This window comes from Apis laboriosa, unplaced genomic scaffold, assembly GCF_014066325.1.
Source record: "Apis laboriosa isolate Shangri-la unplaced genomic scaffold, ASM1406632v1 scaffold4_cov146, whole genome shotgun sequence".
Lineage (NCBI taxonomy): Eukaryota > Metazoa > Arthropoda > Insecta > Hymenoptera > Apidae > Apis > Apis laboriosa.
Window position 1 is genome coordinate 2393337 of NW_025223501.1, and position 15807 is coordinate 2409143.

General features: G+C 23.8%; 5 protein-coding genes across 6 annotated transcripts; 3 read left to right on the forward strand and 2 right to left on the reverse strand.

Annotated features, from left to right (window-relative positions):
- Positions 1-229: 229 nt before the first annotated feature.
- LOC122716992 (25S rRNA (cytosine-C(5))-methyltransferase nop2) lies at positions 230-3119 on the reverse strand. Its single transcript, XM_043940605.1, has 7 exons — positions 2793-3119; positions 2536-2675; positions 1757-2433; positions 1528-1695; positions 1238-1433; positions 784-1152; positions 230-691 (listed from the first exon to the last, which is right to left on the reverse strand). Exons 1-7 carry the CDS (start codon positions 2890-2892, stop codon positions 230-232), a joined length of 2112 nt encoding a protein of 703 aa, XP_043796540.1. The 5' UTR covers positions 2893-3119.
- Positions 3120-3461: 342 nt separating this feature from the next.
- LOC122716991 (pre-rRNA-processing protein TSR1 homolog) lies at positions 3462-6940 on the forward strand. The gene is made up of 12 exons (XM_043940604.1): positions 3462-3643; positions 3728-3998; positions 4097-4343; positions 4415-4612; positions 4695-4922; positions 4984-5152; positions 5239-5436; positions 5567-5790; positions 5870-6133; positions 6202-6312; positions 6397-6604; positions 6715-6940. The coding sequence occupies exons 1-12, from the start codon at positions 3532-3534 to the stop codon at positions 6870-6872; spliced, it is 2388 nt and encodes a 795-aa protein (XP_043796539.1). The 5' UTR covers positions 3462-3531; the 3' UTR covers positions 6873-6940.
- A 560-nt stretch (positions 6941-7500) lies between these two features.
- On the forward strand, positions 7501-9442 carry LOC122716985. The gene is made up of 6 exons (XM_043940599.1): positions 7501-7613; positions 7727-7825; positions 7966-8231; positions 8297-8512; positions 8595-8847; positions 9402-9442. The coding sequence occupies exons 1-6, from the start codon at positions 7589-7591 to the stop codon at positions 9440-9442; spliced, it is 900 nt and encodes a 299-aa protein (XP_043796534.1). The 5' UTR covers positions 7501-7588.
- Positions 9443-9464: 22 nt separating this feature from the next.
- LOC122716993 (lipase 3-like) lies at positions 9465-11917 on the reverse strand. Its single transcript, XM_043940607.1, has 8 exons — positions 11728-11917; positions 11195-11390; positions 10868-10982; positions 10459-10705; positions 10218-10373; positions 10000-10084; positions 9788-9927; positions 9465-9699 (listed from the first exon to the last, which is right to left on the reverse strand). The coding sequence occupies exons 1-8, from the start codon at positions 11854-11856 to the stop codon at positions 9535-9537; spliced, it is 1233 nt and encodes a 410-aa protein (XP_043796542.1). The 5' UTR covers positions 11857-11917; the 3' UTR covers positions 9465-9534.
- Positions 11918-12552: 635 nt separating this feature from the next.
- Positions 12553-15755, forward strand: LOC122716939 (pancreatic triacylglycerol lipase-like). 2 transcript variants are annotated; one of them, XM_043940484.1, is made up of 8 exons: positions 12553-13603; positions 13683-13763; positions 13844-14109; positions 14201-14675; positions 14767-15018; positions 15080-15194; positions 15313-15519; positions 15614-15755. In XM_043940484.1, exons 1-8 carry the CDS (start codon positions 13525-13527, stop codon positions 15681-15683), a joined length of 1545 nt encoding a protein of 514 aa, XP_043796419.1. In that variant the 5' UTR covers positions 12553-13524; the 3' UTR covers positions 15684-15755. The 2 variants fall into 2 exon arrangements, with proteins under 2 accessions (XP_043796419.1, XP_043796420.1); XM_043940485.1 differs by having other exon boundaries at positions 14770-15018.
- Positions 15756-15807: the final 52 nt, after the last annotated feature.

Consider the following 15807-nt stretch of genomic DNA (forward strand, 5'->3'; position numbering starts at 1 on the left):
TGATATTTAAATATTTATTTTTTTAATGAATGTATAAACATATGTATAACAATATATAAACAATATGATCTAAGAGATAATTTAAAAGTAATTTATATATAAATTTTAATGTAAAATACATCGACTTTATATATAAATTATATATTTTCAATATATTATATTGTTTAAATAAACATTCTTTTATTACTATTATAAAAATAATTATTTGTATAATAATAATCTATTATTATTAATCAAATTCATCTTCTTTATTTTTATTTTTGTGAACAATATTGGAGAATTTTTTTAATTTTGCTACAAAAAATCCATCCATATTATGTATATGAGGATAAAATCGTTTAGTTAATTTTAATGAAGGATGAAATCTAAACTGTCTATAACTTGTAAAGCCTTCAGCACCAAATTCTAATCCAGTTGATATTAATTTAACATCACGTTTTTTAAGTGCATAATCGATAACCCATTCGTTTTCTTCTGGAAGAATTGAACATGTTGAATAAACAATAATTCCACCAGATTCTGAACGTGCATTAGCACAATCTATAGCTGCTAAAAGTAATTCCCTTTGTAATGTACAACAACGTTGTATATCTATTTCATCTTTATTTGTTTTAACACTTGGATCTTTTGAAACAACACCAGTACCAGTACAAGGTGCATCCAATAATACTCTATCAAAATTTTTAATTACCTGAAAATTATATATTTTCAATATATAACAGTCAACATGCTATCATATTTCTAATATGAGTTATTAATAGTTTATATATAATTAATGCTTACTGATGGTAACTTTCGTCCATCGTAAGTGCAAACTACAGAATTTGTAATACCAAGTCTGTGAAAATTGCCAACAACTGCCTTTATTCTTTCTTCGTTTACATCATTTGAAAAAAGTACACCTGTATTCTTCATAAGTGCTGCTATGTGTGATGATTTTCCTCCTGGTGCAGCACACATATCAAGAATCTTTTCATTTTCTTTAGGATCTAAAGCCATAACAGGTAAAAAACTAGATGCACCTTGAAGAATATAATGTCCTGCTAGGTATTCTGGTGTCGCACCCATGGGAACTTGCGACGAATAAACTACTAATCCAACTTTTGTCCATTTACCAATGGGATCTAAATTGACTCCTCTATTGATTAAAGCCTGAAATTTTAATATTGTAATAAATTAAACGATACTTAAAATACTTATTATATATTTTATTAAATATGTAATATTAAATAAATACCTCGGCTAAATCACGACGACGCGTTTTCAATATATTTGTTCGTATTGTCATAGGTCTTTGAACTTCACTTGCTTCCAAAAATTCTAATAATTCATCCAATGAAAATATTTGCATCAATTTTTCCATTAAGAAATTATTATAACTATAGTATGTACATAAATCTCGTCTAAGAAGATTCATATATTCAGAACGTGATCTTAAAAAGAAAAATGAAATATATTTAAAATTTCTTAAAATTTTTTTACAAAACAAGATTTTCATAAAATTTTTCAATTCTATTATAGATATACCTGTTTATATCACGTAATCTTTTAAAATCAGATAATATCATAACAATATCTTTTATACGTTGTTGCACATCTTTTAGATTAGTTATATCTGCAAGTTCTTCTTCAGAAGGAAAAGTAAAGACACATTGTTGTAAGGTCATATCATACATCTCTTGTTCTGCTAATTTTCTATTAAAAAGAAAATAAATTAAATTTTAAATATTATATTTAAAAAAATTTAAATACTCACTGTTCTTTTTCTTGCTTCTTTTTTAATTTTTTATTTGCCTTTTCAATAGGAAGTAAATCATCATCATCATCATCATCATCATCATAATTATCAGTATCCTCTTCTTCATTTTCATCACTATCATCATCTTCTTTATAATTTTCAATTTCAACATCATATTCATCTTCTATATCACTATCAAGTAATTTTTTTTTTGTAGATTTATGTTTATCTTTCAATATTTCTTCATTATTAGATACACTATCAATATCAAATTGTATTTGATCATCTTCATTATTTGAATTACCATTTGTAAGCATTTCTTTTTTAAAAGATTTTTTTTTATTTATTTTCTTTAATTGTTTTATGTTATCACGGTCAAACTGCATTTGATCATCTTCATTTAAATTGTCATTTGTAAGTAGTTTTTTCTTAAGAGATTTCTTTTTCTTTATTTTGCTTAATTGTTTTATGTTATCATCGTCAAATTGCATTTGATTATCTTCTTTATTTGAATTACCATTTATAAGTAACTCTTTTTTAAGAGATTTCTTTTTTTTTATTTCTAATTGCTTTATGTTTTCATTATTAAATTGCATTTGATCATTTTTATCATTTGAATTGCTATTTGTAAGCAGCTTATCTTTAAAAGATTTCTTTTTTATTTTTATTAATTGTTGTGTGCTATTTTTTATATTCTAATAAAAAAATATAATAAAAAGATATATAGTAATTTTAATAATATTATATAAATATATATTGCATAAAATGCTTAAATATTAAAAAGAAAAAAAACTTACATTTTCATCAATAATGTTTTTTAGTTTCTCATTTTTTTTTTTTTGTAATTCCTTTAATTTTTCTTTTATATTTTGTTTCTTTAATAATCTTTTTCTTGCACGTTGCTTTTGTCTATGACTTAATTTCTTTTCTTCTTTCACTAAAGATAATAATTATATAATATATTTTCTTTTTTTTTTTTTTTTGTTTTTAGATAGAATAATAAATGCATTTGTAATTGACTAGTACATATTGATAAATTTATAATTTTCCATACCTAATATTCCTTTTGGAAATGTTGGATCTCCTTGTTTTTTTGCTTTTCTTCCATGACCACTTGAAACATTTGTTTCATCAAATTTTGCTTTTCGTCCCATTTTAATATATTTTGTACAATAATTGTTAATAAAAGAAGTTAATGTTATTAAGCTAAGAATTAATATTATTAAGCTAAATATAAAATTTATATTATAAAATAAATATAAATCATTAATTTTTACATTTTTTGATATAACATTATTACATTTAAATAAAAAAAATTGTAATTACAAATTAAAAAATGCTCAAATTGTTTCAAAATGAACACGTGAGTTCATAACCTAACTTTTTTATTTATTATCCAAATTTATTATCCAAATGTTACCAACTAATTTAAATATAGCCAACTTGAAAAATTGTAAGGCACTCAAATATTAAATTAAAAAATAACAAGTATTGTATAATTGTAAAATTATAAAATTAAAATATTATTTTTAAATTATTATAAATAATATATTTTATTTAAATTAAAAATATATTTCATTTAATTAATTCCAAAAATCAATAAATATCAATTATTGAATATATGGAAGCAATATTGATTTATTGAATAAAATAACTATATGTTTGAGAAAAATTTTTATTATATTAAATGTTCCTATATTTCTGAGAAAATATTCAAAAATATTTCACGTGTTTTATGAAAGATGTTTGATTTATTATAAAAATATTTAGAAAAATATATATTGTGAAATAAAATGGGAATTACAAAACAAGAAGTACATCGACCTGGTGCATTTAAACAAATTAACAAAGCACACAAAACTGGTAGACATCGTAGTAAAGGTTCAATTAGTAGTGAGGTTAAAGGTAAAAATCTTTATAATATATCTAATTTATCTATCTATAAATATTGTAATATCTATATTTTTTAATTTATTATATTTATGATAGGAAAAATTGGAGTAAAAATTTTATCAAAACATGTTACTAAAAATCTTGGAAAAGATGCTCGAAGACATCAATCTTCACAAATTAGAAAAAAAAAGAGAGAAGAAGTATTGCAACAAAAAAGGAATTTAAGTGGATTACATACTGCACCTATTCTTGTATGTATTATTCCATTACAAGAAGATTTAAATATTGATAATATATTATCAATAATAACAAAAGCAGATGAGTCTGCAAATGTAACTAATAGTCCATGTGGAACAATACATTTAAGGTATAATACTATATTATTATTATATAATAAAAATATAAATGATATTGATATATTAATATACTAATAAATTATTAATTGAAATTAATCTTTTACAACAGTATACCTAGGTTTAAACAACGTTTTTCTTTTGTTGTTCCACCTATTGGTAATTTATTTGCTACATTAGATATAGCAAAAATATCTACAACTGTTCTTTTTGTTGCATCTGTTATAAATCAGTGTGACAATAATCCTAGAATTGAAGTTCTTGATAATTGGGGAAAAAAAATTATTATGGCTTGTATTGCTCAAGGTTTAAGTACTTCTGTAATAGCACTTACAAATATTGAAAATCTTCATATAAAGGTATTATATTCTTATCATTTATTTTTATATTTTTAACAAATATATCATTTATTTCATAAATTTTATTATAGAAACGTCAAGATTTTAAAAATCATGTACAATTTGAAATTTCTAAATGGCTTCCAGAAGAAAAAGTTTTTCAATTAGATACGCCTACTGATGCTTTTAATGTTTTACGACGTATTGGTACTCAAAAACAAAGAACTATATCTTATCGAAATAAAAGAGCATATTTATTAGCAGAAGAAATAAAATTTAAATGTAATGAAGTAAGTATTTTATATAATTTATTTATTTATATTGCATTATTATATATATTCAGATTCATGTTTAAATTTGATTTTAATTTAGGATTCTACAGAGCTTGGAACTCTTATGATCTCAGGATATCTTAGAAATGTACCATTATCAGTTAATAGTTTAATACATATTCCAGAATTTGGAGATTTTCAAATGTCTCAGATAGATGCTTCTGAAGATCCATATCCAATGGAAAAAAAATTAAGAAAACATTCTAATGCAATGGATGATGAACCATCATCTACTCGATTTCTTGAATATGCAGATCCAAAGAAACAAGTATAAATCAAAATGAAAATATAATTCTTCAATATCAATTGTTAAATGTTCACTTTTTTAGGAATCTCTCGAATCTGAAAATATACCTGATCCTATGGATGCTGAGCAAACTTGGCCAACAGAAGAGGAATTAGCTCAAGCTAAAGCTAATCAAAAAAGAAAAATTTTAAAAAAAGTTCCAAAAGGAACTTCTGAATATCAGGCAGCTTGGATTCCTGATGAAGATGGAGGTATTTAAAATTTTATGTATACATTTTTAAAAATAAAAAATTTCATTGCATAGTATATAATTTTCTATAAAATTATAATTTTATAGAAGAATTGAGCGAATACTCAACTGATGAATCAGAAGATAAAATGTCTATTGATGAAGCAAAATCTCAAAATAGTGAAGTTGAAGCAGAAGAAGATGAAGAAGAATTTGAAACTATTACCATATCTGAAGTACCTGATGAACGATATGATCAGAATATTGACATGACAGAAGAAAAAGAAACAATGGAAAAATTGAAACGTACATTTAACAAAAATATATATTATATATATATATATTTTATATATATATATATATTAAACAATTATTTAAAAAATTTTATTTATTAATATCGATTAATTATTTATATTACATTTCGTTTCATTTTCAGATGCAAAATTAGATGCACAATTTCCTGATGAAGTAGATACACCTCAAGATATATTAGCAAAAGAAAGATTTCAGAAATATCGTGGACTTGAATCATTTAGAACAAGTCCGTGGGATCCGAAAGAAAATCTTCCTGCTGATTATGCTAGAATATTTCAATTCAAAAATTTTGATCGAACTCGAAAACGTATATATAAAGAATCTCAAGAAATAGAGGGTGCAATGGTAAATTTATGATAATTTTAATTAATTAAGAATTAATTATTCTATTAACATTAAATCATATAAACATATTTTCCTCTAGCCTGGTTGGTATATCACAATTCACGTTAAAAATGTAAGACAAGATCTTTTCATCGCTTTTTGCGCTTTAGAAAATCATCCATTAATTGTATTTAATTTATTACCAAATGAGCATAAAATGTCTGTATTAAATGTAATATTGAAACATACCAATACTAGTCCACAACCAATAAAATCTAAAGAAAAATTAATATTTCAATGTGGATTTAGAAGATTTACTGCTTCTCCAATATTTAGTCAACATACTAATGGAAACAAACATAAAGTATGTATTGTATAAAATATATTTTTAAAATATTTTATTAGCAAATATAAATAAAAATTTTTTTTTAGTATGAGCGATATTTTCGACCAGAAAGTACTGTTGTGGCAAGTATGTATGCTCCAATCACATTTCCACCATGTCCAGTTTTATGTTATATTCAAAAATTGAATAAATCATTGGTGAGAATAAAAATTATAGATAGATTGATATTGTATTATAAATTATTTTTATTTTTATATTATAAAAACACGATATTTTTATAGGAATTAATTGCAACTGGAAATGTATTATCTGCAAATCCAGATAGAATAGTAATAAAACGAGTAGTTCTTAGTGGTCATCCGTATAAGGTACATAAACGATCAGCAGTTATAAGATTCATGTTTTTTCACCGAGAAGATATAAATTGGTTTAAACCAATTGAATTACGAACAAAATATGGTCGTAGAGGACATATAAAAGAACCATTAGGTAAGTAATTTTTAATCATTTCTTAATTCATTTAAATTAATTCATTTAAAACCATAAAAAATTTTAAATAAAATAAAAAAAATAAAATAATTTATTATTTTTATCTTTAGGTACTCATGGTCATATGAAATGTGTATTTAATGGTCAACTAAAATCTCAAGACACAATTTTAATGAATTTATATAAAAGAGTATTTCCAAAATGGACATATGAACCTTTATTAGTAACACAATTACAACATCAGAATAAAAATATGAATGTAGAATAAAATCTACTAGTGGAAGTATTAAAATGTACATATATACATTAAATAAAATTTATATATATATCTACGAATTTTAAAAAATATATTTTATTAAAATTATACACACGTTTTCTTTTAATATTATAAATAAATTTTAATTTCAATTATTTGCAGAAGTATGCTTTTGATTTATTGTAAAGTACATGTAATGTATTTGATTTTTTTAATTAACTTCATGCATATATATATGTATATCTTATATAATTTAAAAATAATTTAAAAATTAATATTATGTAAACTATGAAATTTAATTAAATGACAATAGTAATATTTAATATTAGTATTAAAATATAATTATAAAGAATTAAATTAAAGAATAAGAATTTAAGAATTTTAACTTTAGGTTTTAATTATATAGAAAAAATAAAAAATCAGTAATTAATTTAATTGTATTACAAATTTTTATTATTTTGCTCAGTTTCATGCAGTAAATTATAATTATTTTACTATATTTTAACTGAGTATCATAATAAAATATTTATTACAAAAAATATATACAAGCAAATATTTTATAAAATCGCGGGAGACTACAATAAGGTATAACTAGTAACTTCTAGTAATTTAATTGCTTATATCAAAATGAGAATTCGGATATTGTTATCCATTGGATTTTACTATCATCTCGATTTGCATTTAAAGTAGGTTGTGCAATAGCATAACGAAATAATTCGTTTAAAGAAATGGATTTGGACACTGCTTATATTGGTAATTAGTATAAATTTATATCAATCAAGATGTTGATAGGCAAATATAAATGTTTAATATTCAAAAAAATGAACCTAAATTTTCTTGTTGAAATAAATGTCTATTTAATACAGAACCTTTAATTGATGATTGGCTAGAGGGACTTAAATTATACGTTAAACAGCAAGAAAATCTTATTAAAGCTAAAGACGAATTTTACATGCCATTTATAGGTAATTGTTATATTCAAAACTGTATCTCTTTGCTGATATTAAGTTTTTATTTACAACTTTGTTTCTTAATATGTTTCTCAAGAAACACACATATACATATACATCATGAAAAAATTCTATTTATTAAATATTAATTTTAGCTATTCCACTTCCAATTGTTAAAGCAATATTTAAAATAACAGAACATCTTGATTTGGGACCAAATACTAAATATATTACCATTCATTTATACGATAAATTTATATGTAATTATTTTTGGGAAATCTATAGAAATGCTGACCAAACAGAAAGTTCTTGGTCTCAAATTTGTAAAAAGATATCAAGTCAATCAAAATTATATCTTATGTCTTGTTTGCAGTTAGCAAATAAAATGGATTCACATTTTAATACTTTAAAAATATCGCAAGTATATATACATAATTTTATTATAAATTCATTGATAGCAGTATTTTAATTTTTTTTATGATACAGGTACTTAGTATTTTAAGGTGTATAGATAAAAAATCTAAATATACACACAGTATAATTTTTTCATCAGAATATAAAGTATTTAAAACTGTTGGATTTAGAATGCCATTTTGTACACCTTTAAATTGCATAGAAGTTCTTTTAGCTGCAACAGGATTGAAAGAAAATCCAAATATGCAAGAACTTACTATAAATTTATTGGATTTAGTTTATCTCCAGGTTTGAATTTTATTAATGAAAATTTTCAGAACATAACATGGAAATAATATTAAAATAATTAATAATAGAGACATAATTATAGAGAGAGAAGTTTTATTCTCATTTGCAATGCTTAATCCAAGGACATATTGCAAGAACTGAACAAGAAAAAAGAAGTCTTATGACATTAGAATCAAATATATTACTTCTTGGAGCTTCTGTTGTTCTTTGTGGAACATTTATTTCATGTGTAGATAATGGGACAGCAAAAGTTATAGCTTCAAAATTATCAGAATTAATAGATATAAAGGTTGATGATATCTGGGATATGGCTAATATACTTCTCATAATGNAAAGTTACATATTAATAATTTATTTAAATTATCAAAGAAATGAAATTTTTTTTATCATTATTAATCATTTCAAAAGCTTAAAGAAAGAAAAAAGTACGTATGTTATTAAAATTGTAAATATTTTTAATACTGATTTTTAAATGATTTATATATCCTCTATATGCAAATTGATAAATGAATAATTCTTAATTAAATCATTAAATAAAACATTGAAAAATTATTTTTTCATAAATATGTATTTCTTATTCATTTATATAAAAATGCTAATGAAATGTTAAATTATATTTGTCAAAATTATAAAATCAAAAAGATTTTAAATATAATCTACAAAAGTTGATATTTTAGATTTAAAAAGATAAATAAATAAAATATTAAAGAAATATTTTAATAAAATAAAAAAAATTTTGATTAAAACAAAATTTGTAAAAAAATCATTTCAATTAAAACAAAATTTATTGTTTTTATCATTCAATAATAAAAAAATATATATTTTTAATTTATTTCGAGATTTTTAAGAATTTTGAATCATATTTGAAATAATTCAATGTGTTTAAAAGCGCTTCGAGATGTAATGGATTTAAAAAGGAAAATTTTCTAAGATAATAAAAAAAATAATTAAATTTGTGATCATATATTATTTATATTTTTATTAATTTAAAAATATACATTTTAAATAATAAATTATAGGCATTAAATTAATTGTTCTTTTTTGTATCGTTCCATAAAAGCGAAAATTTGGTTGTATACCAAAACGTCTACATGTTTGCCCCATACAAAATCAAGATGGGCAAAAGTTTTAGAAGGTACTAAAAATTTCTGAGCATTGGGTAATGCCTTATATAAATCATTCAAGTCCTAGAAAAATATTAATAAAAAAAAAAATAATAATCTGTTAAAAAGATTAGAACAGAACAAAATAAAATTTTCTTATCAATATACAAACCTCAACATTGATAAATATATCGTTGGCTCCATAATACAAATATACCGGTATTTTGATTTTAGCAAGTTCATAATCAGGAGGATAAATTTTACCATACTTTTTCAAGTTACCAATACCATAATCGTATTTCCGGAACTTACCTATTAAAAAAAAAAAAGAACATACAAATAGAGAAACAAAAATTTAACAAGATTATATTCTTAAATATTAACCTGAATGAATTGATTGCGCAAAATGCACAAATTGATTCACAGATGAACCAGCAGGATCATATTGAGTAATGAGAGACAATAGAGTCTATAAATTAAAATCAAGTTATATTTACATTATATAAAAAATTTTTATGAAATAATTATATATTTAATTAATTGTGATAATAATATTAATATTATTTTGATTAATAATGATTATATTGAATGTACATGATTACCGTGTTAAGTTCTTTATCGATACCACCAAACAGGAATACGATGTTTTGACATATTGGTTGCAACAACTCGCCATCCTTACACATTTTTTTTCCAAGCATTTGTATAAGTTTATTCGATGGTTTAAATTCATATAAACCTATTAATTTTGTTAAACACTGTAAAAAAACAAAGATAAAAAATTTTTATTAATTTTTCTTTGTTTCTATATTGAAAATTATTAAAACAAATTCTAAATTATACCTTGATATCATTACTAAATGGAGCTAATATTTGAAATAAAGGATTATTTGTTCTTGACATGAAAACTGCTGGAGCCATAGAAAAACTAGCGATAATTTTGTTTTGATATTCTGGACGCTCACTAGCCATTACAAAGAAAGCCGAACCACCTTGACTGTGCGATATGATAAAAATCTTTTCTTTTTTAGTTTTTTTAAGAATATAATCAATTGTCGCTGGAATATCGTACACTCCAATTTCATGCCAACTATATGAAAACATAAATAATTATGTTATCAAATATTATTTTATACAATGATATATTTATAAAAAGTTTGTTTTTTAATCGATTATCATTTATCAATAATCAAAATATTTGTTTTTGATTGTTTTTCTAGATAAATCTGAATCTTTAAATTTTTTATTATACCTGAAATTCCAATAATTTTTATCTGAAATATTCATATCTAAATGTCTTCGTGCGTATCGATTACCACGCACATTAATCATCCATACATCGTATCCCAAATCTGCTAACAAGAAACCTAAACAAATATTTGAACAAATATTAATCAATTATATTCTAACATCAGCATATTTTTTCATTTCTTAAAAGAAGAAAAAATTAAATTAAATCTTTCTGAAAGAAATTTATAATTTTTTAAAAAAAAAGAAAAAAGAAATTTTTATATAAGAAGATAAATAATTATATTTAAAAAATGTTTATTTTATAGATAGAATATTAACTTGTCAATACCTAAACCCTTTCCTGGTCCTGGTATGAGCCACGTAGCTGAACAATCAAACACTCCATGGATAAGTAATACTGCTGGTTTGTTTTTAGTCGAACTTTTTGGGGATTCTGAGATCCTGTGGACATTTAAAATATATCGATCCTCCGTCACGATTTGATGAGTTTCAGCAGTGTAACCCTCTTTGCGTATTAATTCTTCCTGTAAAAATATTTATGTTTATTTCATCTCGACTAGATCATCCCTAATCTTTATGCCATGATATTTAATTATAATTTGTTTGAGATGGTACAGAGATCAAATGTTTATAATATAAAATTTTTAAAAATCTGGTAAAAACGTGAGTCACTTTATTATTATATTAATAAATAAAATTATATATATTTTGATACGATTGTAATATTTTGAGCTTTAATATTTCAGCATATTTTGAGCTTAAGATAATCGAATTTAATAATATTATGTTTTATTTCACGATTCATAGATTTATAGAAATAATTACAAGATTACAATAATTTTTACAATAAAATGTACTTACAGGACTTAACACTTTATCAAATATTGAATCAAGATTTTCATGCAATTCATTTTCCTGTTCCGTAAATGGTATTGCCAAGATCAACGGCAGTACGCAAAATAGAATATAAGATATTTTCAGCATCTTCATAATGATACGTCTTCAAAATATCTTCAATAACTGAAATGGCTTCAATAATCTTTTATATAATAAATTCCTTAAAGATGTATTTGTATACACATAGTCAATTAAATTATATCAATTATTACTTATCAGATATAGATTAAAGAGAATATATACCATCTGTAAATTTCATATCTGTATTTACATAAACAATATATATATATATATATATATATATATATATTTATCAATATTACAAAATATATTGCATATCAAATCTGTATTTTTTCAATTTTTAAATCAATCTTACAAAAATAATATATAATGTAAACAATTTAACTGAGATTAACTGTGATTATCACAACGTCATATTATTACTTGCATTATTTAAAAACAAACTCGATAAATCATGTAAAACAATATGAATTACAAACAGGTAAGATTTTTAAATCAAAAATAAAGATAATTATCAAGTAAAAATATAATTTTTGAGAAACAATTTGTTATCTTATATTTATAGATTATAATAACTACTGAAGATGTAAAAAATGCTTGTGCAATAAAGGATTTAAAACAAAGAAGAGTCATTTCTATTTTAGTCATTTCTTGAAAAGAATTAATTATTACAATAACAGAAAATGACTAACTATATATAATAAAGGATTCAGAATAAAGGTCATAATAGAATAATAAGCATTAATTCATTTTTATTAAAATTAATCTCTAAAGATTTAAGATTAAGGAAAATTATCAAACGATAGTATCGATATAATTTTTATTTCGCAATTAAAAGAAATCAACCAAATCTTTATTGTTACTTTGTTTCTTTTTTATACAATCGTCGAACTGGTCCGTCCGGTTTACCAGATCTTTTAAAAAAAAATGTTCGCGACTTTCTACTATCTAAATGTGCCATGTTTTATTTTAAAATTTCAACTTCAACTGATCAATTTGAATTATTCCTGAATAGTTTTTCCTATGAGCTGAGAGTACACGATATATTATAAGAATTTTGTAATAGATAGATTTATAACAAAAATTTCGATTTTCTATTTCACTTTTCGCAAATATCTTGTTAAAATAGCATAGAATGTGAAAGTAAAATATTTTTATATGTACAGAGAATGGTCATACACATGCGAGAAGTTGCAAATGTTACGTCATATTAGGTGGTAAAGGAGGTCGTTGAGACCGAGGGAAAGTATTATGAATCGAGTATTTGGTTCAACGAGTTATAATCAATATGTATATTTTTTTTCAATTTCATTCATGTCTATTATTTATTGTATTTCCATATTGCTATTTTAAATTAAAAGTATTTTACTGCCGACTAAAGTGATTCGCATTGCCATTAAAATGGATCAATTACTAATAAATCAATAGTTACGAATGATACTATCATTTGGTAATTTAATAAGCAATTTGTACAGCGACATGACAAATCTAACAAATAGAAAGTGGTCAATCGCGTGCTCGCTAGTGGAAAATCGATTGCATAAAAAGATAGTTCTTCTGTTATAATAACAAACTGGAAAACATTTCTCGATTCGTAAAAGGAAACGCTAGAAATCGGAAGAAACGCTGGCAGAAAGAAAAGAGGTATCAAGCGGAAAGGTAGGAGGAAGAAGAAAAAAAAAGTAAAAGACTAATAGTTTCCCTCAGACGCAACGAACATTCGTAGAAATCAAATGAAAGATGCAACTCGTCTTGTTAAAACGCTTGATCTTAATTTTTGGATTGATCATTTTTTGGATTATAGAAGTTAAGCATGCCAGTAAGTAAATTTTTAATTTCTAATTTCTTCTTCTTTCACTTTTCTTTTTCTTTTTTATTTATTTATTTTTTTTTTCCAGTAAAACTTGCCGAAAGAAATCGAGCAATGCTGCGCCGAATAAGAGTTGGTCGTGAAAATCTTAAACCTAAAATTTGTTATGGTATAGCTATGATACACGAATGATAAGAAAATATTAATTTTATATTGAATGAAGAATATAAATTATATGAAAAATTTTAGACTTAGTTGGCTGCTTTGCGGATCCACCGCCTCATTTAAGATTGAAAAGACCACCAGAACATCCTAAAGTAATTCAAACAAGATTTCTATTGTATACTCGTTCAACCCGAGAATCACCTAAAAATCTTCACTATGATGACGATTCTACATCTATGCTCCAACCGGAATTTAATTCCACGAAATCTCTAAAAGTTATAATACACGGTTACAAAGGAAGTGGTAGCGATGTCGGTGCGATCCTCTTGGTGCAGGCATTTTTGGACATTGTAATTAACGTGAAATAATTGCATGTTTTATCATTGATCAATATAAATGCTTTGTTTATTAAATTTATATATATTATGGTACATTTATCAGGAAGACACAAACGTTTTAGTACTTGATTGGACAAGAGGAGCTGGAACGACTTATTCGGTTGCAGTTGCGAATACGGAACTTGTAGGACGACAATTAGGTCTGATCCTTCTAGACATTATCAATTTGGGTACTCTGGTCGAAGATATTCACGTAATTGGTTTCAGTCTCGGAGCTCATGTGGCCGGTTGTGCCTCGGAGATTCTTAAAAAGAAAAATCTTCTCTTAGGTCGTATAACTGGCCTAGATCCAGCATCACCATTTTTCAGAAATCACTTGTTAAGAGAAAAGTCGAGGAAATTGGATGCTACCGATGCTCAATTAGTAGACGTGATTCATACAGATGGATCCGAAGATTTTGCAGATGGATTTGGACTTCTGAAACCAATTGGTCACATTGATTTTTTTCCAAATGGTGGTAGAGAACAACCTGGTTGTAACGATGTGAAAAATTCTGTTGTTGTTAGTCATTTAAGAGGTATTTATTATTTTATTTATTATTTGAGAGAAAAGTTAATAATATTTAAAATATTTATATATAATCATACAAAAATAATAACATCTTTCAGAAGATATGTTAACTAAAGAAATTGCTTGTAGTCACTTAAGAGCTTGGACATACTTTTTAGAAAGTGTACGTACAACAAATGAATCTTGTAAATTTATCGCCTGGCCTTGTTCCCAAGGAAGAATGTCATATATGAATGGGATGTGTTTTCCTATGGAATCCACGTTATGGACGCAAGAAATGGGCTATCGAGCCGATCATGGTCCTTTAGGAATTTATTATTTACCCATGAGAGAACAAGAACCATTTTGTGGTACAGTTAATTTATAAAAAATTATCAAAATTTCAATTTTTATTTTCTTTTATTTTATTAGGTGAACCTGTAAGAGCATCAGTGACAACTTCAGAAGAAGCGCTAAAGACATCAGGAGTATTATTTTTAAAGATTATGGAACACAATTCAACGATAAATTTCAGATTTCGATATCCGTAAGATATATTTTAATAATAATATAACTAATAATAACAAAATTTATTATTATCGATGTATTTAGAAATTCTATTACATGATATATGAATAATTTTTAAAAAATATTATGCATTTAAGGATATTGACTCGAAAAAATAAAGGGATGACTTTTTATAATATTGGTGCAGCAAAATTTCAATCTTTATTAAAAGATCGATCTACAATAAAAGCACGTATTTGGTATCAAAAGGATAAAAATGAAAAAAATGAAGATTCAGTTAAAACTATTAATACAGATATATTGTTAATAGATAAAGTTACTCTTGAAGATAGGAAAGGGAACAGGTATATAAAAGTTTAATTTTCTAAAATTAATATTTGTCATTATTGCTAATTTAATTAATATTTTATTTGCATATTTATTTTATTTTATATTTAGATGGGAATATTGCTCTCGAAACACTGTAATAAATTTAGAAGAAAATTTCATATTACTTCAACGTGATTAATATTCTTCAGTTAATATATAAAAAACAAATTGTATAAATTTTTATTCGTATAAAATAAAGAGTGAGATTTGTTAATTAAATAATTCTCTTATAATAAATTTTATCGTTAATTCCTATAATAGAT